Raw genomic sequence first — 25,043 nt, forward strand, 5'->3', positions numbered from 1 at the left:
AAAGAGAAATTTGCAAGCCAATTAGTACCTTAATGTAATATTATTGGAGAGTGGTGGCTTTTCTCCCAATTCAGTAATTAGGGAACTGGGGATTCTGATATTTCGTGACAGCAAAAACCTCAAATGTGTTCCCATTTGACTCACCTTGGATTAGTGTGAACAGTGTGAGAGATTACCCAGTGTGACTGAAAACAACAGTTATTAGTTTAGACTTTTAAAAGAGCTTAATGTTGCTAACTCTCTAGCAGTGCACTTTAATGGAAATCTCAGTTAATTGCAGACGATACCCAGGGAAAGAAATTGTGAATAAAGAAAATTGTTTCATGTTTACTTGTGAACTGAACTGTGTTTGGGCATTATATGGTTGACTCCCCTTCTCCCCTCAGTCTATAATTAATCAATCTAATACTTTTGCCACTGATTTTGATAGGATGGTCGATAGTAAATCATAAGTCGCCAGAAAGAAACTATGATTATTTTCCTCATATGCCAGTCTTTCTGTATTTGGCGACCTGATTGCATTCCAAACTATCTGGAGGGCTTTGTGTCAATGCATGAGATTTCTCTCCTTCCTACCTTTCGTTCTGTTGTTTGGTAGGGTTGCCATAGTTCATGAAGTAAAAATCTGGGCACCCTCAAAGTTGTTCAGCTTTTTTATCACCTTTCTCAAGCTCCTTAGCATTTAACAATCAGTTCTTCCTCTCCATTTCCCACCATCTGCTCCATAAGTAGGTCGTCCTTCCCTTGAGTGCAGATTTCCCTCTCCCCAATCTAGACTGCAACTCTAGCATGGGTCTCACTTCTTTCAGTGTGATGTTTTCCACAATGCAGATGGCTAATGGCGGACAAAAGGTCACTCCCAGTTTGCAATTCAGATTGCTGCCCCCCACCCAGCACTGACAGTTTGTAAGAGGAGGGGGGGACCCTCACATGTATAGTAGCAGCGTGACTGCCTATATTACATATTAGGTCCCAGGTCATTGTGCAATATGGAAAATGAGCGGGCTCTGTACAAGGATCATGATTTTGGTATTGCAGCCATATTACTTCAGGCAAGTAGATGTGGAAGATAATGTTTGAAAACTATTCACTAGGTGAAAGCACTTTTGTTTGTTCTGTTTCACATTGTGATACTGTAATAGCTAGTAACAATTGTAAATTAATTGTTTTGTTCTGTTTTGTCATTACAGATGGTGTAGAGATGGAAAAAACTTGCTGTGTAATTTGTGATGGTAATATGCAGAAAGGCAACTGTTGTGGAACATGGTCTAGAAAAAATTAAGATAAAATGCAGCAAGGGAAGTTGGCCTAGTTAACATATGGATGTGAAACTACACGTTAAGTGTTGTAACAACATGCACTGTGTATAAGCATTATCCATTGTTAGAGACCTCCTAAGGAAGTACTACGTCCCACCCTCCAGCAGTTTTATGTTTGAGCATTGCTGCATTTAACTTCAAGACATACTGCATCTTTATAGTTAGCTAGCAGTCAATAGCTAGCAGGTAGAGAGAAATAAGCAGCTTGATTGGTTAATATGGTCATCACAGTGCAAATGATTCAGTCAGGGAACTTGCAACAAAACAAGGCAATGAATGGGTTTGTACAATACAGGTTTTGTTAGACAGTGTAATAGTTCCACAATCATTGCTGCTACTATACCTGTGGCGTGTCAGAACCCCTACACATGAAACAAGGAATCAATTTAGTACAACTGGATGACATATCAATTCGGAAAAGTCACTGGCATTTGAGAAACTGTGCAAGTACTCTTAAAAACATGATGAATGCCAGTGCAGTATCGGTGAGTTAGTTGACAAATTGAAGGGGTTATCCCCCTTCTCAGGCAACACACAGCGAGAAACATCTCATAAGTAAATTAGAAGGTGCCTTTGGGGAAGTAATGTCTGCTTCATGTGCTCCAGGATTGAACAAAAAACAGCTTTCATTAGCTTTGATATAACTGCAACATACTTTCGGTACCAGAACAGGAAAGTTGATATTGATGCACATCGACAGTACAAATAGCAGCAGCAATAATTTGGGAGGAGATTTATTTAAAGATCTATAGCTGTGACAGATTCAACACTGGTGAGGTCGCTATAGCTATGGCGTGTGGGGCAGAAGCTGGGAAAAGTCTACATGAGAAGATGTACCACCTGTACAAAAAACGTTTAGCTTACCAACCATTACATGCAAAATTTGACTTCACAGCCTTTTTACCAATGTCCACTGCTGTTAGGCAGCATAGTCTCAAGCATTTTCTACTCCTGTTGTGGTGTTGACCTATTGATTACTACATAATAGTTCTATTTATATTACTTTATCTAATAACAAAGGACACGGGTGGCGCTGTGAGTAAAACCTCAGCGCCTAGGACTTGCCGATTGCATGGTCGGCGGTTCGAATCCCCGTGGCGGGGTGCGCTCCCGTCGTTCGGTCCCAGCGCCTGCCAACCTAGCAGTTCGAAAGCACCCATGGGTGCAAGTAGATAAATAGGGGCCGCTTACCAGCGGGAAGGTAAACGGCGTTCCGTGTGCGGTGCTGGCTCGCCAGATGCAGCTTGTCACGCTGGCCACGTGACCCGGAAGTGTCTGCGGACAGCGCTGGCTCCCGGCCTATAGAGTGAGATGAGCGCACAACCCTAGAGTCTGTCAAGACTGGCCCGTACGGGCAGGGGTACCTTTACCTTTACCTTATCTAATAACAACTTGCACATTGCCTTGTAATATTACAGATGTTCCTAAAAATGGCATATTGACATCCTTATCTGTCAGCTGTATCAATGAGCTGCCAAGGACTATCAACACACTTCCATTTACAAATTTTTCACACACCTTCATCTGCTCACATTTTCGACCTGATTGTAGACATTAAAATATTGGCAAAACCCATGTTGTGGTGGTTTTACTGTTTCAGCAGCCTTATTTGTAACTATATCTTGGTATCATCACAGCTAGTGAACAAGAAATAGGGGTGGAGGTCTCAGTGGAATATTTGACACCAAAATCATGGTCCTTGCTGGTATAGAATCTGCATTACAGTAATTTCCCATATTCATATTTTTGCCACGATTATTTTCCAAGGTGGGGTTGTTAGGGACAACTAGTATGTCGCTCAGGAAGTCAAGCTGCCATTATGTTTCAAATTTCTTCTTGGTCACATGTCCTACCAAACCTGGAGTATTTTTCTAGTTTGGGGAGGGGGGAGAATGCATCTGTGCAGTAGATTATAGCCTAAAACGCTGCACAAGAGCCCAGTCTTTAAGGTGCCACAGGACTTATTGGAAAACTGGTCATTCTTTAATTTTTGTTATAAAATATATTAGAACATTAAAGTAAGTTACTGACCAAATTCCACCCTTCCCCCACATTTTGTGGCTATATCAGTAAACAACAATGTGAATATTATTTACTGTTTGAACTTGCACCAAATGTGTAATCTTACGATTTTGAAAGGAAGAAAACCTTGTCAAAAGCTGTGGAATGAAGCTGAAATTTTAAAATAACACGAAGCAGCCCACATTAAGCCTAAGTTACAGAATGTCATCAGACATATGTGTGAGGATAAATTCATATAATATTGCTTTGCTGTCCTGGTGGGACTGGATTTCGCAGCTCAGTAGGAGAAACTAATGCTTGGCTAAATAGCCCAGCCATAATTCATAGCCTGACATAGATCTAACATCAACACTGACTGAAAGACTTGAAAGTAACAAATAGCAAGTGAAATGGAATCACAACATCCATCTTGGTTTCACTATCATCAATTAAAATGTTTTTTGATAAGAAATTTGAGAGATGAGAAAATGGAAAATAATCAAGATAATCAAGGTAGTAGAGCAAAACATTGTTATGAGAAACGTATCAATTACTTATCAAGACAGAACAGTGACAGAAAAGATGTTTTTTTGTTTTAAAAGGGAAACGATGCTAGAGGTGGAAAAACAAAATGAAATCTAGAAGTCTGCCTTTCCTTGTGGTCCTGCCATGCCAACTTACATTTCTTTAAAAGAGAGTAATTTCAAAATACTGTACTGTGCGTTTTTAACAGCACAAATTTGTTCAAATTAGAGAGATGCATGTTGGAGGGTTGATAAATAAGTGGCATATTCATGCATATCTGGTGGAAATATAAGAAGATGAGCTCTTTTTGGAATGATATGCATATGAGACAGACATTTGGATCCATTAAATATAATGCAACATTATTCTGTAATATTCTTTTGTAACTTCATTGTACATCACTTAGAAACTATAGTGTTAAGTGGTAAATAAATTGTTGAAATAAGTAAATAGGTTACTTGAGAAATAAGATACATGCAGAACATATGGAATTGGTAAGATACTAACTACAGCAAAAGTTTGAATTGCTTATAAACAAAAAAATTCTACTATGGTAACTATGAATAAATGGCTTAGTAGAACCAAGTTTGCCTAATGGAAAACTTGACACAATTTATGTAGTTAGGAGAGGGAAGTAAATTGACAGGAACTTTCCAGAAAGAATGGACCCCTTTTACTTCATATATTTAACATGGATCTTAACACATACAAAGCATTTTCACCGCTGTCTTAAACAGAAGTATAAGATAAATGATAATTAATGAACTGTGAGAATCTCTATGTAGAAGTCTATATATTTTGAATATTATGAATGTAGAACTAAATACTTGTGAAAAGAAATGTGACAAAAATAGTGAACAGACACAATTTAATATAAACTTTCACGTAAACTTGGTATACTAATTTGGAAAGTACCATTTTACAGTTAACAAGGAAATGACTTCTAACAAAGAACTTACCATCTGTCATTCCTTCTCTACGGTGAGGCAATGGAGGCTGGTCCACTCTGCCTCCCTTGTGTTTTTTGGTAGGCCTAGGCCTCTGACTCTGGGCTGCACTCGTGTTGCTGTCAGTAGAAAAGGGGCTGGTTGGCCGAGGCCTCTGAGAAGAAGAATATGGTTTGCCTACAAACAAAAATGGAATTGATACGTTATTCTGCTTACATGCCTGCTCTAACCGGCTTCAGTTTATTTGCAACACCTCACATGAAAACTCATGACGACTGTTATTGACGGCACCACCAGCAAAGTGACAAACTCAGTGTTGGAGTTTACTGTTAAAGTTTATTTGAAAAACATTTTCACCATTTGCTGACCATCTTTTTTGTATGCTAAACAGAAATGTGAAACTAATACATTTTTTAAAAAAAAAAGATTGGAAGCAACATTTACGCACCATGACTTCTATGCAGAAAACATGTGTTCTGGATGAGGAGTCTAACCTCAGCTTTGCCCAACACATGCTGTATTTTTATTGCATAAGTAACCACATTAGACAATTTATTCTGGGGCCCAAACCATTCAAGAACAGGCTAATACAGATAAGATTTATCCATATTTCATTATTTTGTATGCATGCAGATGTTAATATTTATTGAAAAAGGTAGCTATTGGCTAATCAAATAGAGGTGTCATTTCCAGATCTAACGAGACAATTTTGTTCCCTTCAGTACTAATGGAGTGTTCATCAGCCAAAAAAAAGTTATTCCACTCATTTTATATGTATTGCTTAAATTAACCAAGCAATACAAATTAACCAAGCAATACAGACTGTTTTAGTTTTAGTAAGAATGTATATTTTTCTTTCTTTTCAATGTCAGCCATTTTAGAAACCTGAGGTGGAATCCAGTTTGTGCCCCAGCACTCATGGAAACACACTTGATCCACGAGACATCTCTAGTAGTGGAGGAGGAAGGGGGCAAATTTTAATTGTTTCCTCTCCTGCAGCTCCCACACCTTAGAAATTACGATATGCTGTATTTTTGTAATTTTCTATAAAGTGAGGTTTTTTGTTGTTTTTTTTTACAATGGTTTCATAATTTTAAACAAGCATACATTAAGTTCGGTTTTTCAAAGCCAATGGAAGAACACATGATTTGTTGGCAATAATCTACTTGATTAAGAATACTTTAATATCAAGTCTTAGGATTTATGTAGAATACTACAGTATATTAGTCCTTCATTGTTCTTGATGAGATTGCAATCTTATAAAGCCTTCCTCCTCCTCCCTGCCTCCTCCCTGCTTTCAGTGACAAGTGCACTGCTCCCTTACAAGAGTCTATCACACAGACCACTTGTGATGTTTGTAGGAGAAACATGCATGCCAGAACCCTTACAAAGCCCGCTGTTTTATGTACAAGGTGGTATAAATTTTACAACCATATGATAGCCACCCCACATAGTTGGTGTTAGGAGTTTGTTATGCTGAAGTTTCTTGATCTGTGTAGTAATCCCTTTGTGTTATAAACAGGCCCAAGAGTAGCCTGGAGCTACTGCTCTAAATGTACGTATCTCTGGGCACTTCCACACCATAGTTCTCTGGAGACTCTGCTGCTCGTTCATGCAAGTTTTGTGCAGCATCCACATGACATGATCCCCATCAAAATGCCATCCCATATTCTTTCCTCATTTAATCTGGCTGTATTTTTGCTGGAAAACTTACTCAGTTTTCCACGGAAATAGAACAAATGGGAAAATAACACAAAACGAAACACTGTGTAGGGGCTGCACAAAACTTTCATGTAGTAGCTACAGAGTCTGCAATCTGCCATTAGGAAGTGCCCTCTGCTTCCTTAATGCACCTACTATGATCTGAACACAACCATAGCCTACTTCTAAACATTTTATGTACTTTGACTCATCTTTTTTGCAGAGAAGGGAAGAGAAGTAACCACAGAAAAAATAAAATATAAGGTTGCCTTTATCTGGCATTTGAAAGCCAAATCAGAGTCACTTTGTTTAAGCAAGGCAACTAATTTGTTTAACTAGATGCTGTCCTTGATACAATTTTAATTATAATCCTGCTGTCAGACACAATAAATGATTGGATTAAGTGCCTTAAAAGGCAACCATTTAATAAGGCTGTTAAACTGTTGCATTGTTAGAGTGATAAACTTTCACCAACTCACCCCATGCTCACAGTCTTCCCAGAAAATACATTTGGCAAGAGAGATGCAAAAGAGAAGCAGTAATGGAGATAAAAGCTAAGTGTGCAGTTCTTCACAAGAAATATTATTGATTGTGAGAAGGTTTTGCAAATAATAAATCATCAAAAATTGCATGGCAAAATTAGTAGTCTCCTTGAGGCCGTATTAAAAGGCAGTATGTGTCGGTGTCAGTAAATCCATAGCAGAGTCAAGAGAAGTGTTAAGATGTCTGTGCACTGCATTGCTTTGTTTCTGCTTGAAGTACTATTAAACAAAAAACAAAAAACCTAACAGGCAGAAACAAACCATCTGCTTTATATGCATGTTAGGCATATTTATGCTGAGGTTTTACTTTTCTGAGGAGAAAGGAGGAAGAAAGAAAAGAGAGAGGCCCACATCATGCAAAAAGCATTAGCTTTGTGTCTACAAACCTGTTCTTGATAGGCTGGTTCCATCCAGCCTAAACCCAGCTTTATCTGCTGCTGCAACCAGAGCTTGTGCAAAACTGCCGCTGGTAAAGATGGAGTCATCTGAGGAGCTACCTACACTAGATCTATGACTAGAAAAGTTACGGTCCTCATCAGACGCAGAACCCCATCCATTTACAAGTGAACCTAAAAACAAATGTAGGGGGCTAGTGAGTTGCACACATGAAATAGCTTAACTGTTATGTAAATTCCAAAGGGCTATTAAAATACCTCTTTTCCTTCTACTTTCAAATCTCAATTTTGTATTTCTAGAATAGGGAAATTCAGATAAAAATTCATTGCAGTTTTCCCCATCACCACGGCTCTCAGCCAATGGAGAAGTTCAGATTTTGTAAGGTTTTTTAAATAAAGGATCTTAAAGTGGACATTTCTAATCTCAGAATTCAAAATAAGAAAAACATGAATGCACTGTATCATACAATTATTACCTGCTGTCCTAAATTTAAATTTTTAAACTCTTTACTTGGTGTGGTATTCAACTAAGTTTTACTCAAAGCAAACCCACTGAAACTAATGGTCATATCTTAGTCATGTTCATTTTAATGTGTCTACTTTGAATAAAACTTAGTTGCATACCACCCTTAATCACCACCTTCCATAGGTTAGTGTGGCACGAGTAAGTTTTGTGTGTAGAAAATTCAGGAATGAGGCAAATCCAGTCAAATGGAATCTTTCCTTTTGCATTTTGCTTTTCCAGGTATGAGCACTCTGCTTTCAGGGATATATAAAATGTATAAAAAAATCAAGGGCTTAAAGTTTGGAATTAAAATCTCAGCCTCTAGTCTTCAAGGTGAAAAGTCACAGATCACGCTTGAGATAAGGCTGCAAATGGCACTATTCAAAAATGTTCAAGTTCTGAGGATTTTCAAGTCTCACCACATACTGGGAATTCCTGCTCATTTAGACTTTTAATGGAAGAAATGGAAGATGTAAATAGGGCAGATGTTGGTTTGTTGTTGAAAGTGCTGAGAAAAGCTGCATCTGACGACATTCCCTTTTCTACTCCACTACTAAAAGTAAAGGTGCTCTAGTCACTAGTTTATCCAAACTCTAAAACACAAATATTTTCAGCCAGCCCATTGCAATGAGCACAATGATTATAAAAATTGTTTGGGGCATCTCAGAGTCTCAAGTCTGAAACTAGAAGCACAGGATGCCTACGTGACCATTCAAAACATCCGTGCTATACAAAACCATAGGAAATAGCTTTGGTGCCAATTAGCTTTCCAAAACAATGAAAATAGTTTGCAGTGCTGGAATGACCAAATCTTTTAGCATCAATGCAGTGGTATGCTGTAATAAACAAGTTTCTGCACTCCAAGATACAAGAACAGAAGCTGAAGGAGTCGACAGAGATTTGACAGGCTGAAAGTGGGTTAAGCGCAACAGAGACTGACAATTTGATTCTGCTTGCCAGAGGCACAAATAAAATTGTTACTTTCCAAATGGACTCTGCCTGACATAGACAGATGTAGGTAAGGCAAGATAACAGCTAAGGCAAGCTGGGGGAAAAAATGAAAAAGCCATTTCTTAAAAAGTAAAACTACATAGATTTCTGAACAGAGATCACTACAACAGGCTAGCTGAAGAGATTATTTGTGTATAGAACTGTTCAGGATAATGATTTAAAACAAGCCTTGCTGCATTTGACTTGGTGACCATCATTTGAAGAAAGAATGTCAACTGCTCAACATATATACTTTAAATTAAAAAAAGGTTTAGGAGTTCTGTAACCAGGACGTATATACTTTAAATGAAAATCAGTTTAGGTGTTTTGTGGGATGTAACCAGAACAACAACAACAACTCAGCAAGCAAGGAAATTACCTAAACATGAAGTCTGAACTTTGCTTGCTCTTTTTGCTGCAGCATTTCCCACTGGTGAAGAGACCAGCACTGATTTTCATTTTAAAAAATACACCCCAAACAGAAAAAGTGCTATGTACACAGATCTCTTACACTGATATTTTGTTGGATCACAGCCTGTTTACAATAATAAGCTGCATATTGAAAACAAGATCTAAATTATAACATGTTGATATTCTGAACTGCTTAAAGGTCGTTATATTGTGTGTATGTCTATATATCAGTAAACACACACACACTCTTAATGCATTTCCTTATATATATTTTTCAATGACTGCAGAACGTAATGAATCAGCTGGTGTATGTGCGTGTATGAATAATATTAACAGCAATGTTGTGAGTTGCTGCACAAGAATGGTGTCATAGCCTTAGTTCAGGGAGGCAACTCATCCTTTCCCAAAATCCCTTGTATGATATAATAATGCGGGATACTACTCGAGGGATGTTACTGGAGAGCAGAACTGTCAAAAACTTTACAGACACAACTAACTGCACTGTCAAATCAGACTGCACATTTCAGCTCTTTTTAAAGTGTCAGAAATAGGAATTCCATCAGGGCAATCAGAAATGTCCCTGCAGTTTGTGAGAGACAACCCAAAAGAACAGCTTGTTTTTTGTGAGAAGGCCCAAACTGCCTTTGGTGATGGGGATAGTCGCTATTACTGTGAGACAACATTGTTGGGTTGCCCTTATGCAGTACCACAATCCACCAACTAAGACTGATAGAACCAATATCAGACCATTCTGACCCAGGTTCAGGTGCTTACTATGACATTTAGGTGTAGCGTGTTCTAGCAGGACAAAGCATGGCACAACTGTGAACCCATATGGTTCTGTTTTCATAAGATTATAAGATTATTTGGAAGACAGAAATTCAACTGGACAGAGTAGGAAAGAAAGATGAACTGCAACATTACAGAAAATATGGGAATATTTTCATATGATTATTATATATAAACCAATTTAAAAGAAAATCACTTTAAAATTATACATGGCAGAAAAGATGACAATTAGACTCATGAATATGACAATAATACAGCATGGCAAATGTTAGAGGTGTCAGCAAACTCATGTAGATGATCTTCATGTCTTGTGCACCTACAAAATTACTCTTTTTTGAAAAGGAGTAATAGCTATCTATTAAGGAAATAATGGGAAAAGTCTGGTTTTTATATTAAACAGCCATTTGCAGCTTTGCTGGTTTACTTAAGACAAGACCTTGTGATTAATATCCAAGTTTTGAAAAGGGACTTAAAAGGGAGGAAGTCTAGAAGTAGTTTAAGCTCAAACTTCAGGTGTTGCTAGACTTCAAATCCCATCAGGCTCAGCCAAGTGTGGCCAATGGATGGGAGTGATGGGAGCTGTAGTCCAGCTTTAAGCAATAAGCTCTGATTTTCATTGGGTGTTGTTGGGTTGTTGTTGCTCCTTTAAAACATACAGAAAACCCATTCTAACCTGCAGTGACACTATATATATTTGTAACTAACTCACACTAACAAGGCATCACCAGATGATTGTTTTTAACTGCAGTTTTTAAAATCAGGAATTATTAGGGGAGGCACAACATGCCCGCCCCAATATTCTCCAGCTTCACTTAAGTCTCTTCCTTCACTCAAAGTCCCTCCAATGATCTGCTTGAGGAGGAATCTGCAAATTATTTCCAAATTTTGTTTTAGGAGGCATGTGTTGACAATATAGGGATGTACAGAATGCCTCCTGGAAATTTTTTTACAGGCCTGTCAACTCTCTTTTTGCTTGCCATCTGTATTAGGACCAGTGCTTTTAAACTTTTCTGTAAATGATCTGAAGTCCGGAGTGAGCAGTGTAGTGGAGATGACACCATATAATTCAAGGATTAAACAATAAGGGATCAAGAGGAGCTTCAAAAGGATCTTTCCAAACTGTGTGAGTATTAAATTGCTAAATGAGTTTCAGTGAAAGTGTAAAGTGATGCACCCTGGAGCAAATAAAACTCCCAAAACTCACATATACACTGAAAGGGCCTAATTTGGTGGTGACTGACTAGAAAAGAGATCTTGGAATCATGGTGGATAACTTCATGAAAATTTCAAATAAGTAACTGAAAAAGTGAATTCCATGTCATGGATTATAAGGAAAGGGATAAATAAAATAAATCTGATAATATTACAATGCCTTTATACAAATTACGATGAAGCAGTTATTTGATTACTAAATACAGTTCTGGTTTCTGCAAAAAGAATATTGTAGAACTGGAAAATGTGCAGAAGCAGGCAACCAAAATTATCAGGGAGCTTTAGCAACTGCCCCATCAGAAAAGGTTACAATGTGTTCTTTACTTTGGGCTGGGGGAAGCATCATAACAGATGTTTTTAAAAGTATGTATAGTAAGGATAAAGCAGACTGAAAGACAACTTTCTCCCTCTTCATAATATTAGAACCCAATACTGTCCAATAGAGCTGAAGGATAGAAGATGCAACAGCAGCCTAGATTGCTTTAAAATGGAATTAGACGCATTCACGGGGCAAAATTGTAGGAACGGGTACAGCCATAATGAATGTGGCTGCCTTCAGGATCAGACGTACTGTGCCTCTGAATATCAGTCACTAGGGAAATGCAGGAGAAGGCTATTGTGCTCATATCCTACCTGTGGGCATCTGGTTGGCCACTATGGATACTGGAGTAGTCAGGTCTTTCCTCTTATCCAACAGGGCTCTTTTAACGTTCCCTTAAAATTTGAGCACAAGGATGAGCAGCAAATTTGGTTTAAATCTGGCTTTAGGAAACTCCAGATCTAATTTTGTCACAGATCAGCTGTGCCTTATTCAAACAGGATGAAACAGGCTCCAAGCAGGTGTCCATTTCATACAATACAGCTCACTCTATTTTCCAATAGCTTGTTTGAATTCCCATGCTGTCTGTCAGCTGCAATTTTTCCCTCCTGCTGAAAGCAGCAGTAAGCACTTTATCTAGAACAAAATCCACTATTTGAAAAAGCTGAATTCTCTTTTTATTTTCCATAAAAAATTCAAGGTGCTGAAGCAATCAAAAAGTTATAAATAAAAGAGGAAGTGGGGGCTAGACTCACAAGTTTGTTCCTGGACCTTAGTATTACCAGATGTTTTTGCGGGTTAAAAAAAGAGATGAATATCATTCTTATTCACATTTAGCATTCTGTTTCTCGAAGCTAACAAGCCCACGAAACAGTAATAGGCATCTATACTGCACTCTTTTAAATACTAGTCTTTTTATTCAGATGCAGTTATCTTCTAGTGGTTCTACTTGAAAGAATTGATTTTATACACCTCAACTTCAAATGTGAAGACTCTGGCCTTAAATGGATGCTATGTTGCAACAGAATTTATCATGACAGCAAGAAGACATGAAAACCAATGGATATGTCTATGATTCTACAAAGCTGGGGACCATATTACATCAGAATACAGGCAGGGTATGTTCACACCTATATTCCGAGAAAGAGACCCATGGACTGCACTACTGAACATTACTGAAAACCGAACCTCAGAGTTACAACATGTTCTACCATTTCAGAAGGGCATAGATGAATTAGTTGACAGTGTTCATTTGCATGGGTTTTTGTGACCTATTTCTACATAAGAAGTGGGCAACCTTTTTGCTCTTGAGAACCGAGTTATCTGTGATGCAACTGGTCAGTTAGCGAAGTATTTTTATTTATTGATTTAGGGGGGAGCAACTGGGCTATGCCCATGAGTGAGGGTGCACATGCAAATGGTAAGTGGAACAAACACTGGTGATGGAAAAAGCCAAAGATAAAAGTGTTCTGGATGCACTAATCTGGAATGCATATGACCCTGTTTAAACTTTTGCCTTGGCTTCTTCAGATTAGAATTTCCAGTCCTGCATAGGTCTATGCAGAAATTAGTCCTGCTTGATTTGATCGGTTACTCTCAAATAAGTAGAAAGAAGTTATTTTGGGGGGGGGGTTTTGCTTTAAAAAGTACAATGGGTCGATTCTGCTACTTTTCTGGAAAGCAAGTGGAAGTAATCCCTTTCTACTTTAGTGTGCTATATAAACACATACACAGCAGAAGCCTGCTTATTTATTCTCATAACCCCTCCCTCCCAGCCATAAAACCAGGAAACAAGTAAAACAAAAAATAAAGTATTTTTATCAAATAAAATGTTGCTCCTTCCAATTTTTCTGAAACCACATGGGGTTGAGAGGCAAAAAGCCAGGAAAAATAAGGTGGAAACCAAACTGAAAGGAAGGGACTCTGATGGGATAGATGTATGGGGCAGCTTCAGGTGGTGTCAAGGGCCACATAAACTGAGGTCCAAGTCAAAGGTTCCCCACCTGTGCTATACTTTCACACATGCACAGTGTACTATTAAGCTGCTGGAATCTAGAGGGAAATAAATCTTACAATCACAAATTATTTTATGGTCCTTCAAATTCTGGCCTTGGTTGCACATGTTTTGCAGTCTCCAAGGTGCTGGATGAAGCTCTTGGTTTTGGCTAGACTGAGACTGAAAACACCTCATAATCTATGGCTGTCATAGGACAGAGGTCTGACAGAGCCCAATGTGAATTATGCTTTATTGAATTCAGTGCTACATACACATGGGGATGTGTGTGTATAAACCTGTAAATTTCAGTTTATCTCAAAATGAATCTATCTTTCATAGAACTTCCACAGCAAAAGAAAGACAAAAAGCTTTATTTTCACTTTAGTGATTGCTGCCCCCCCCCACTTTGTTTTAATAGCTTAATGCAACTTCAATTTTGTCTGCGTTTTGCTATTTAATGTGGTAGACATATTTACGAGGTGACAATATGCCATAATTGCAGTCTGAATATTTTAGTGAGTCTTTTATACAGTTAGATCCCCAATGTACTATAAAGACACAAAAGACAAATGAAAGAGTAATAGAGCCTTGTATTTAACCCTAGCCCTAGCCACAAGTGACAAGGAAGTGTGTGCAGGTAAGTGAGCAGGCTGGTGGAAGAAGGAAGGGGTGCTTCACCCGTCATCTACATCCAGCATAGAACCAAATCTCCTGCCAGAGGAAAAATGCTCCTTCTTCTTTTGGCTCATTTAAAAAGCTGCAGTGATGTGCTTTAGGTTGAAATGCTGCTTATTATCATCATAAACAGGAAGACTCATAAAACAATGCCCACACATAACATTTTCATTCTGCCAGAAGTTCTGACTATATCTATGTTAGCAGTGGCCAGATTTTTGTTCTTTCTGTTTTATATCTGGGCCATACTATGCTTTAAAATAGACTGGCCCTCCTTTGGTCAAGGATGATTTTTTTAAAAATGGGAAATTGTAGCAGCGTAAAAGTTGAAACAAGGACAAACACCTGTTACTTTGGGACTCTTGCCAGACAAGTTGCGGTTAAATTGTGGTATAACATGTTTAGCATTGTTATCTAAAAGACTGCTTGTCGCATCTGTGAAATGTTTTAATGATTTGGCTACGCAAGAGAGTCTACTTCTTAATCACTGCACTGGCATTAGCCACAGGAAGCAATGACATCAGCAATGGTGACAAGGACTGGCACACGTTACCTTTCTTCCCTGCCTTGTCATTGCAATGTCAGTGGCCAAGTAAATGAACCACAATAATGTCCTCTGAAGAATAAATCAGGGTTGCACCTGAAAGTAGTAATATAGAACACACAAGCACATAGCACAAGGGAGGGAAATCTGTCCTTTTAATTATTATTTTTTAAGCATTCATTTTACTGTGCAGGCAGTGTGGCAGACTTCATTTAGTGGAAATAAGGTGTTCATGGCTTAATATGAGCTCTGAGAAGGGGACCTGCTAGATTTTGTATCTCATAAAAATGGTAATGCAACAATTAGCAGGGTCATATTATAAAGCACAGATTTTACTCTAGCTTAATGGATCTAGGGATACACATTCATCAGCAAGGATGGATTTCACATAAAACGACATGTAAATGAATTGATGACTGATCATAAATTAATTTTAGTGCTGAAGATGTAATGGAGGCACAGCAAGATGCCACTTTATCATAGTATTTTACTGCTCAGCAACATTTGAACAACTACTTAATGTTCTCTGTGCATGCTAACAGCTTGAATAAATTTGACAAAATTTTGTGCCTTTCAGCAATATGGAGGAGAGAAAAAGATTGCAGGGAAAGATTGAAATTTCAAACAGAAATAAATTTGGCTAAGTGGCATAAATTCATTTTTCATTAATGTTTATAAATGCTTTGATGATGTTTGCATCTATAAAAAGTGTCAAACTTATATATTGCTTGCATTTTGTTCATTATAATGTTCTGGAAAGGAAACAAGTATATAAAATATAGATTCCACCTTATGTTTAAATGTTTAATTTTAATTGGGATACTGTTATTCATGTATGATAGTCAGTTTAGATCAAGGTCTAATTACCCAGTATTAGTAGTGCCTTTTTTTATTCTTGTATTAATCTTTTAGCATATTTCCCAAAGTCTGTTGGCTTCCATGTATGAAACTCCCCATATTTGCTTCTGTAGTAATTACAGCAAAGATTTCATGTTATCGTATCCAGTAGTACAACATCCACAGAATCTATGTTACATTGTGCTTAATGCACGTCCCAATATGTCTTTATTAAGGGGGGGAAAGATTTTATAAAACTTTTGATACTTAACTGGATCTCCTATTTACAATGGTCTTAAACAGATCATAAGACAAGGACATAGCCTGCTTCCTCCACAACCCGAAAAACTGTGATGTGGGGGGGAAATGGAAGTCCTTCTGCCCAGCGGAGTGGCAGAAGGAATCTTTTTGCCTCCAAAAGGAATTGTTCTTTAGGGACATGGGGTATTAGAATCTTAATGCCCACCTTCAACTTCTTCTCTGGCCTCTGTGTCTACACTTCTGAAATATAGGTAGGGGAAAACAGACAGTGATAATCTTTGATCTTAAGGGAAGGGGTTTAGCTTAGAAGTAGAGCACATGCTTTGAGCAGAAATTGTCCCAGGTTCAATCCCTGATATCTCCAAATGGAAATATAGTCCTGTCATAAACCCCATAGAACCTCTGTTGCCAATATAGGTAATATTGAGCTAGATGGAGGAATGGTTTGATTTGTTTTAAGGCAACTTCCTATGTTCTATTTTGCCTACCATATTCTTCAGCAAATAAATAAATGCTGAACTTTGATGCATTTGAATTATCAGAGACAGAAGGGTCTCTGATCTATTATGTAAATGAATAATCACAGTGCAATGGAAAAGAAAGCATTCATATACAAGATTCAAAAAACAGAAAGTCAAATAAGCTAAATGAAGAAAATGTGTGGGATATTTCTTTGGCAACCAAGACTGGGATATTCTGAGTGTCCTCCTCCATCTTGGACCTGTCAACTTCATGCTAATGGTAACAAAGAGAGTTAAGTCTTCTTTCCTAACTTGAACTTCACCCTTTGAAAAGGTGATTCAGAATCATGTTTGCTTTCTTTTATGATCACTACTTCTACCACTAATGAAAACAAGACACTGATTATGCTTTCCTACAGAAAGCATAAGGAGGCAGAAAAGGATACATAAGAAGATATGCAAATCCATTTGGTGTTGGCCTAATTTTTTCGCCCCTATCACTTTGTTCCCTAAGGGTTTGGCACAATAACAAAGTATTAGCATTTTAAAAATAATGACGTAGGCAACTGAAGGCTTCAATGAGCAGTGTTGGTGTTTAAAAACCAGAATTTGTAATCAATATACTTGTACATTGCTAGGAAGAAAAGAGACAGCGACTTATAGAAAAGCAAATATGTAAATCATGCACTCGTACACACACATATAAAGACTGACATATTAATACATATAAATGAACAGTATTTTGGTAGCGGGTTTTAAAATACGTATTATCACTCTAAGACCTTCGATGGATTGCTACAGGAATGCTTCCCTAGACACATGCAAAAATGCACAGAATTACAGCCAGAAGGAGATTATGCTAAAAATTCCAGCAAATTCAGGTAAAGTGGCTTAACATACTTGTGCACTAATAAGCCAATCTTCCAAATTCAGAGACTTAAACTTGTAACTACAAGTCTTCAGTTGGATCTGGATTTGAAATCACAGCAGTCAAGCTACAGTTCTTAAATCTTAATTAGCTTGGCAAGCAGCCTGGCCCCAGGGCATGGGGAAGGGAAACTGGAAAGTGGGAATAAAGCACCATTTCCCTTAATTCAATGACAAAGAGAGGGAGAGAGGGAAATCCGAGGTACTGATGCTTCATTACTGTCATATTCCCACTCTAACTGGAAACTGCAATGTGTTTTCATAGCTGCAGTGTTTAGATAAGGGCATAAAACCCCCAAATTCAAAACAACTTGCAAGGCACACAGAAGGAAGGCAAGTATTAAAAGACGCTGCATTAATCTGTCTTCAGTGAACAGAAATTTCATGAAGATATATTCAGAAATTAGTACTGTCCCATAAAGATCAACAACTGAGGAGATGTGCAATATTTTTAATGAGCTATATAGACCATGCATGCTTGGGCTTCAATAGACCTCAGTCAACCTAGATACAGTACGTTAAGTACAGGTCCAACATCAGTTGAAATGAAAGTCTGATGAAGCCTAGAATGAGGTCATGATATTCATGTAAGAACAGCACTTTCTCGCAAAACGGAATGGTTGTCTATCTTCTACCAACAGCAGTTTTATTACCAATTCAGGCTGGGCAAGCTTAGTTTTTCCCCAGGTTTGACTTTGATTATTCTAGCTGTAACATCTCCAGACATGTGAGGAATAAGAAACAGTCAAGCAAAAGATGCTCGATTAATTAAATGGGATTTGGCTGAAAGGGAAGATTAAATATGTAGTGGGCACAAAATAAAGGTGTCACCACATAGCTGTTCTTTCATACTGCAACTTGTTCTGAGGTTATTCAGAAAAAAAGTCTTCTGACATTCATCACTTTTACAAAGCCCCAAAATAAAATAAAAAACCTAGAAGCCTTTTTATAGATGTCAGCTTTTCATGTTGTTCCTGAGATACAAAACATTTTTTAGTCTAGCTGCTTTTGCTCTAGCCCCCGCTCCACCACACATGTAATAAACTTGCTTTTCCAGTAAAGTGAACTTTCTATGATTGATTTTTCTTTCATGTTTTTAAAGCTTTTTAAAATTCATGAATTTTCTTATCATTTGCAGCAAAGCAAAAGCATTTTCAAATCCTTTAACAGTTGTGAGCAATATTAACACAACTTTTTTAAATGCCACAGAAATAGAGCAGAATAGAATACCCTTAAACATTATTTTATTTAGAACACATTTTACATCTTTACTAAGCCGGTTCATTCTTAATGTTGTTTGCCTACCTGTCACTGAGCTGTCTAGATTGTCCATGCTGGAGCCTGGAGTATGCTCTAGTCCTCTCAGTGGTCTTGTGATTTCTAAAGCTTCTTCAATATCATCCTCATCCTCATCTTCATCCTCTGGAATATCTGTTTCCAAATCTGATATTAGAGATCCAGACACATATCCTAATGGTGGAAGTGGAGTCTGGGGTGGCTGAGTATTGCTTTGAATGTGCCTAGAGCAAAGGGGGAAAGGCAAAAGGGGAAAGCACTTTAAAAAGCTACAAGCATGCTCCAGTCATAAGCCATATACTGCACTTTGTTGGGAATAAGTCTCATTTAACTCAGTGGGACTTAAGATGTTTTAGGGGAGGGGTAGTACCTCTGGTGGGGGACACACCATGCTCCTTTTGGAGTAGTTTGCTCACCTTTGGTCCCCACCCTGCACGCAATTCTCACCTGTGGCTCCTAGAAGCTGTCAGCCTGTGGCAGCGGCCAAATCCCAAGAATGGCTTTAACTGGCTGGCTAAACCAGGTGAGGGTAGCTAATAAGCCTCAAACCTTTGGTGAATTAGGGACTTGCATATGAAGACAGGCTCCGACAGATTGAGCAGACAAGACCAGTAATGCGTTAAATGGTCAAGAAGGTGGTTTCTGCATGTGCTGGGGAGGGAAGTGAGGGGCAGATGGGGCTCCTTAATCTCAGAAGGTAGCTCATCTAGGAGAAGGAAAACTATTGACTCTTAAGCCTTGCAGGGTATCTTCAGGAGTAGAAGGCAAAGGAGTAAGCTCTCCACAAATCTGGAGTGGATTTGAATGGTGCCTTGTATGCCTCCTTCAGCAACTTCTGCAGCCAACCTCGTGCCTGCTTTCCTTTGGACATCAGTGAGGTTGAGAAGGTTTTTTTTTTGCCATTTAGGTAGTCCAGGACCTCCATACATACTGTCCAGGCTTGTGCCCCAGGGAGGACACTTCAGTGCTGGTAACGCAGCAATTTGACTTCACCCCTGGAGGCACATTCCATTGTTTCTTGAGACAGACAGATGCCAAAAACAGAATAGGATTAAGCTGTTGAAACTCCATTTATAACAAATAGTGAGATTTACTTAACACTTTCTCTGAAATCTCTCTGATTTCTATGTGCTTTTGCAGTCCTTTAGCCCATCATGATCACCACAAATAAGAAATGCAGGGCGAGTCTTTTAAAAGAGGACTCACCCTGGAGAAGCAGAAGGGGGGGGGGGGATGTTTCCAAATAATTTGTGGGTAGCCCCAAAACAACTTCACTCACACGGCTATTTCTGCATTGTATAACCAATTGTTACCATGGATTCTACACTATTGTATGCCAACTGGTACAAAACATTATGAGGAAACGGAACAGTGGTTTTATCTTTAAAATGATGCTAGGGTCATGAATGAATAAGTACTATGGAAGAGGCCATTCCAAAGATATCAAAGAGCTAATCTCTAATATATGTTAGATATATTAGGCTAGAAATGTCAATCCAGATATACAGTCCAGAACCCCTATCATTTGAGATTTTATCTGACCTTATTCTTACTGGAATGCAAGAAATGACTACTTAAACAAACCAAACATTTATATATCAAGTTTGTGTTAGTTATCTTTAAGTAGTTGGCACATATAGTAGCTTAATTCCTGGGCTACTTTGACCAAAATTGTTGAGGCCCTTTTCCTAACTCGATATTAATTAACACAGTCTTCCACGTTGTAGTGGAACTAGTAGAATAAAAATACTGAAATGACTGGTGACAGGAAGGATAGACAAGCACATGAAGGAAGAACAGCAGAGACCTTAAGGCTGCATTATAAAGTTCCAACACTTTTTTGAGTTATAGGACTGGGACAATTGACTCAATCTTCTCACATTAAAGCTGAAATAATCTTGTATATACTTGATAGGAAAAAGGTTTGATATATAAATGGGAATTTCAAGATGAAAAATATCTTGGAGAGAAAACAATCCTAGCTCAAATGCTGTGCTGATTCCTTTAGTTAGGCTAGATCAGTGGTGGCACCCTATGGCAAGCATGCCAGAGGGGGCACTCAGAGCCCTCTCTGTGGTCACACGCTGTCGTCCCAGCACAGAGCCAGCAGAGGGTGAGGGCGGCGTGTTGAGTCCTCAGCTCAACTTGGGCAGCGGAGCAGCCGCCTTCCTCCTTCTCCTCATGCTGCGAGGTTGAGACAAACACTGAGAGAGCTTGCCTAGACTTCACACAAATTCCCCAGATACAATGCAATATGGTAACCAGGTACTTCTTTCTTAAGGGCTAAAGAGAAGTCAGAGTAGTGGCAGCTACTGCAGATTATGCACCAATTCAGGTTAAATTGCCTTGTTGGCACTTTGCGATAAATAAGTGGGTTTTGGATTGCAGTTTGGGGACTCGGTCTCTAAAAGGTTCGCCATCACTGGGATAGATCAAAGATGGTTATGTTGTAATTAGGTTCCTGTTTTGAAGCTGCATAGCTTCCTAGGATGAAGAAGTCATTTGTGCATAAGGTTATCTCTAGGTCAAACTTCCCACTGGATTTTACACAAGATACCCAGGGAAAGAATAGATATTTCTACACTAATTCCTCCTTAAGGACATATTTTTTAAAACAATAATCTATATTGCATGCAATCATTTACAGAACAGCCCTGATAAAATATTCTAGCCCATTCACTGGGAAATATCTTTGCTTTTTCTTAAGGTGCTGGCATTTTTATTTTTATTTTGCCTGTAAGCCTTTTGAAAATTATGAATATCATTGCATTTGGTTATGGTCATTTAAGAGTACTGTATCGGCACATAATCATTTTATCAGATACAGCTAACTGATACAATTTATCCAATACTGAGTGTGTAATTCCCCATCTTAAAAGCACAGATTACATAATGAGATTCATGATGTTAACTGACACCCAAAGTTGCACCTGCAGTTTGTATGCCACCACAGGAAGCGTAACAGCTGCAAGGTACAGGCTGAAAGCATGCCAGGGCATGCATCTGTGTCCTGCCTGGCACAATTATACATTTAACCTAGACCTGAATTAGCTGATGCCTGGGCTTCTGGCTTGTTACATAAACAAGCTATATCCCATGGAGGAGGTGGCCTAAGCACCCTGTTGATTGGCTGCAGCTTGCAAACGAGGTTGGAGTACTGAAAATTGTCCAAGGAAAACAGCTGGCTTTGGCATTGGCAGAAAATTCATACAAGCCTCTTTGACCTATAATAACTCTTTCAGTGTAAGTTGTGGCCTTTGTATGTCAGGAAACATTCATTGGCACTATGCCATTTAGCAACTTTATGTCACTTAACAGCACACGGTTTATTGTCCTGCTGAAGTTTTCTTTTACTTTTAAAATAATATTTCTACACGTTAAGATGTACAAAAAGCCTGTGACATTCTATTCTATAGTTCGAGTCTGTTTTGCTCTGTTTTTCAGTCCCCAAACAGCCTCTCTCATATAGGTGAACTACTTTGGTATCTTCTTCTCCCTTTGAATACCAAACCAGAATTCGGCTTTATGCTGTGAATATTTTTAAGCAACTGCTTCCATAATCTCTTTTACTCAAATACAGCAGAATTGGGAGGTTATACTTGTCAATCCTTCAGCTTTCCCAGAATGGGATCTGAAAGTTTTAATTCCACAGTTTCTTTACTAATACAACCTGAAAGAGACATTAGGACTTTCCTCAAGAACAAGAGTGATATCCAGTTATGACTGATTTCAAAAAGCTTAAAGAACTACTGGGTGAGATCCTGTGGTCAGAAATACTCAAAGAGAAGGAAGTCTAAAATGGTGGGAGTTTCCTAATGGTGAAATATTGAAGACACAAATGCAGACAGAACCATCAAGAAAGAAAAGTGGGAGGCATCTAAAGAAACCGGTGTGCCTGCATAAGGAAATTTACAGAGGAGCTGAGATGTAAGAAGGGCATGTATAAGAAATGGAAGAAAGGACAAATCACAAAGTAGCCAACAGCTGGATGACAAGGGAGAAGGCAGAACGGCTTCACACCTACTTTGCCATTGTCTTCACCCAAAAGGAAAGCAGTGCACAACCTGGTGAACACAGAATAAATGATGCAAGGAGGGAGTTGCAGCCCGCTAGGAAAATAGGTGGTAAGGGAACATCTGGTTACTTTAAATGAATTCAAATCTCCAGCGCCTGATGAGCTGCATCCAAGGGTACTAAAGGAGCTTGCAGATGTCGTATCAGAAACTCTGCCTATAATCTTTTAGAATTCTTGGAGAACAGGTGAGGTCCCTGCAGACTGGAGGTGGGCATATGTTGTTCCCATCTTCAAAAAAAAAAAAATTATCCAAGTACCAACCAGTCAGCTTGACAACAATACCAGGAAAGGTTATAGAACAGATAATGGTTGGTCTGTGAGCACTTAGAAAATGATGCTGTGATTACTAAAACCCAGCATGGGTTTCTCAAAAACAAGTTATGACAGATGAATCTCATTTCTTTCTTTTTCTTTCTTTGGGATAGCATTAGAAGCTCAGTGGGTCAGAGGAATGCTGTGGACATAGTATTCCTTGATTTCAGTGTGGGTAAATTTGTTTAGTGGCATTGTAGTGTTTATGCTTCTAACTGACAGTCCCCCATGATATTATTGCGGAGAAGCTGGTAAAATGTGGGCAGGACAAGTTAACTGTTAGGTGGATTCGTAGCTGGTTGACTGACCAAACCCAAAGAGTGCTCACTAATGGTATCTCATCATCCTGGAAAAAGTGACAAGTGGGGTGCCGCAGGCTTCTGTCCTGAGACCGTTGTTGTTCAACGTCTTTATAAATGAACTGGATTCTGGAATTGAGGGGATGCTCATCCAATTTGCAGATGACACCAAACTGGGAGGGGTAGCTAGTACCACAAAATACTGAATCAGGATTCAAGATGATCTGAAGTGATTGGAGGCCTGGGCCCAAACTATCAAAATGAATTTCAGCAGGGACTAATGTCAGGTTCTACATTTAGGCAGGAAGAACAAGCTAAACAAATATAAGAAGGGGAACACCTGGCTTGCCAGTAGTACATGTGAAAAGCTCTAGCGGTCTTAGTGGACCACAAGCTTAGCATTTGTCAACAGTGTGATGCAGCAGCAAAAGAAAAGAAAAAGCTAATGCTTTTTTAGGCTGCATGAACAGAAGTCTAGTGTCTCAATCAAGAGAAGTAATAGGCCCGCTCTACTCTGCCTTGTGAAGAGGAGACTGAGATGAGATATGATCGCCATCCTCAAATATTTAAAGGGCTGTCACAATGAAGACGTAACTGACTTGTTTTCTTCTGCTCTTGAGGCTAGGACCGAAACCAATGGCTTCAAGTTGCAGGAAAGGAGATTCCAATTAAACATCAGGAAGGACTTTTTGATAGTAAGAGCTGTCTGACCACTGAATGGACTCCCTTGGAAGGTGGTGGACTCTTTTTCCTTGGAGGTTGGATGGCCATCTGTCATGAATGCTTTAGGTGAGTAAGAGCCTGGATAGCTCAGTTGGTTAGAGTGTGGTGCTGATAACACCAAAATTGCAGGTTCAATCCCCGTATGAGACAGTTGCATATTCCTGTATTGCAGTGAGTTGGACTTAGATGATCCTCAGGTTCCAACTCTACAATTCTATGATTCTATGAATGGACTTCCACTGGAGCAATGAGACCTCATTCCTCTCCTTTCAGATGCAGCCCCCTGCATGCTATCCAAATCTGTTCCAGAGGGCGGGGGGGGGGGGGACATTCCAGGACAGATGCAGAAGGTTACAATCAGGAAGAGAGGTAAGGAATGCCTACTCAAATGACACTGCATTTCACCCATTGACTTGTGGGCTTTGATGGTTGTTTTTCATCAGTCAAGATAACTTGATGTTATAACATCCAGAAAATGGGTGTGTTTTACTGTATGGTTACAGAAGTCTTCATTAAATTACAAGTTCCAAAAAGTACAACTTAAGGTATAACAGTGCTTAGGTTCATGGCCTGTATAAGATAATTATTTTGAAGAAAAGAGATCCTCTGTGTGTGTGCTTTTTAAAAAGAAGCTAACTGAGCTAATCTTAAAATATTTCATGCATTTTTAACACATGGTCTACGAATGAATTTAGTAAAATATATCTCTGTTGATAACTATTATAAAAAATTCAGATTTTAAATGCCTCCATAGTTATCAATATCCAAGAAATGTTCATGGGTTCAAAATCCAGCAATGTGACATACAAACTCTTTCCCGTCAGGCTGCAAAGGAGTCAGAAGCTACAGCTGACAAAATCTTTTTGTTAATTGGTTACTAAAGGCACAGGCAGATCCTTCAAGATGAGAATTACGTTCTCAAGCGATGTGACTTCTGATGTTTTTCATTTCCCAAATAGTATCTGGGTCTGCCACATTTAC

At 38.7% G+C, this 25,043-nt stretch overlaps 1 protein-coding gene and 1 long non-coding RNA gene across 27 annotated transcripts in view; one reads left to right on the forward strand and one right to left on the reverse strand.

Annotated features, from left to right (window-relative positions):
* The window catches only part of LOC114595987 (uncharacterized), a 56,523-nt gene extending 54,168 nt beyond the window's left edge, over positions 1-2,355 (forward strand). For 5 of the 7 annotated variants that reach the window (XR_003706399.2, XR_003706393.2, XR_003706396.2 and 2 more), the window contains one exon: positions 1,191-2,354. This is a non-coding gene — a long non-coding RNA (uncharacterized LOC114595987). Of the gene's footprint in view, positions 1-1,190 lie in introns of all 7 variants that reach the window. The other 2 variants (XR_003706397.2, XR_003706395.2) reach the window with 1 other exon arrangement.
* ROBO2 (roundabout guidance receptor 2) overlaps positions 1-25,043 on the reverse strand; it is a 939,553-nt gene that overhangs the window by 14,377 nt on the left and 900,133 nt on the right. For 11 of the 20 annotated variants that reach the window (XM_077927273.1, XM_077927275.1, XM_028726921.2 and 8 more), the window contains 2 exons: positions 18,663-18,877; positions 4,805-4,969 (listed from right to left, as the gene is read on the reverse strand). In XM_077927273.1, the coding sequence (XP_077783399.1) occupies positions 4,805-4,969; positions 18,663-18,877 (380 nt within the window). Of the gene's footprint in view, positions 1-4,804; positions 4,970-7,421; positions 7,605-18,662; positions 18,878-25,043 lie in introns of all 20 variants that reach the window. The other 9 variants (XM_077927271.1, XM_028726915.2, XM_028726916.2 and 6 more) reach the window with 1 other exon arrangement.

The sequence above is a fragment of the Podarcis muralis genome, chromosome 4, assembly GCF_964188315.1.
Source record: "Podarcis muralis chromosome 4, rPodMur119.hap1.1, whole genome shotgun sequence".
Lineage (NCBI taxonomy): Eukaryota > Metazoa > Chordata > Lepidosauria > Squamata > Lacertidae > Podarcis > Podarcis muralis.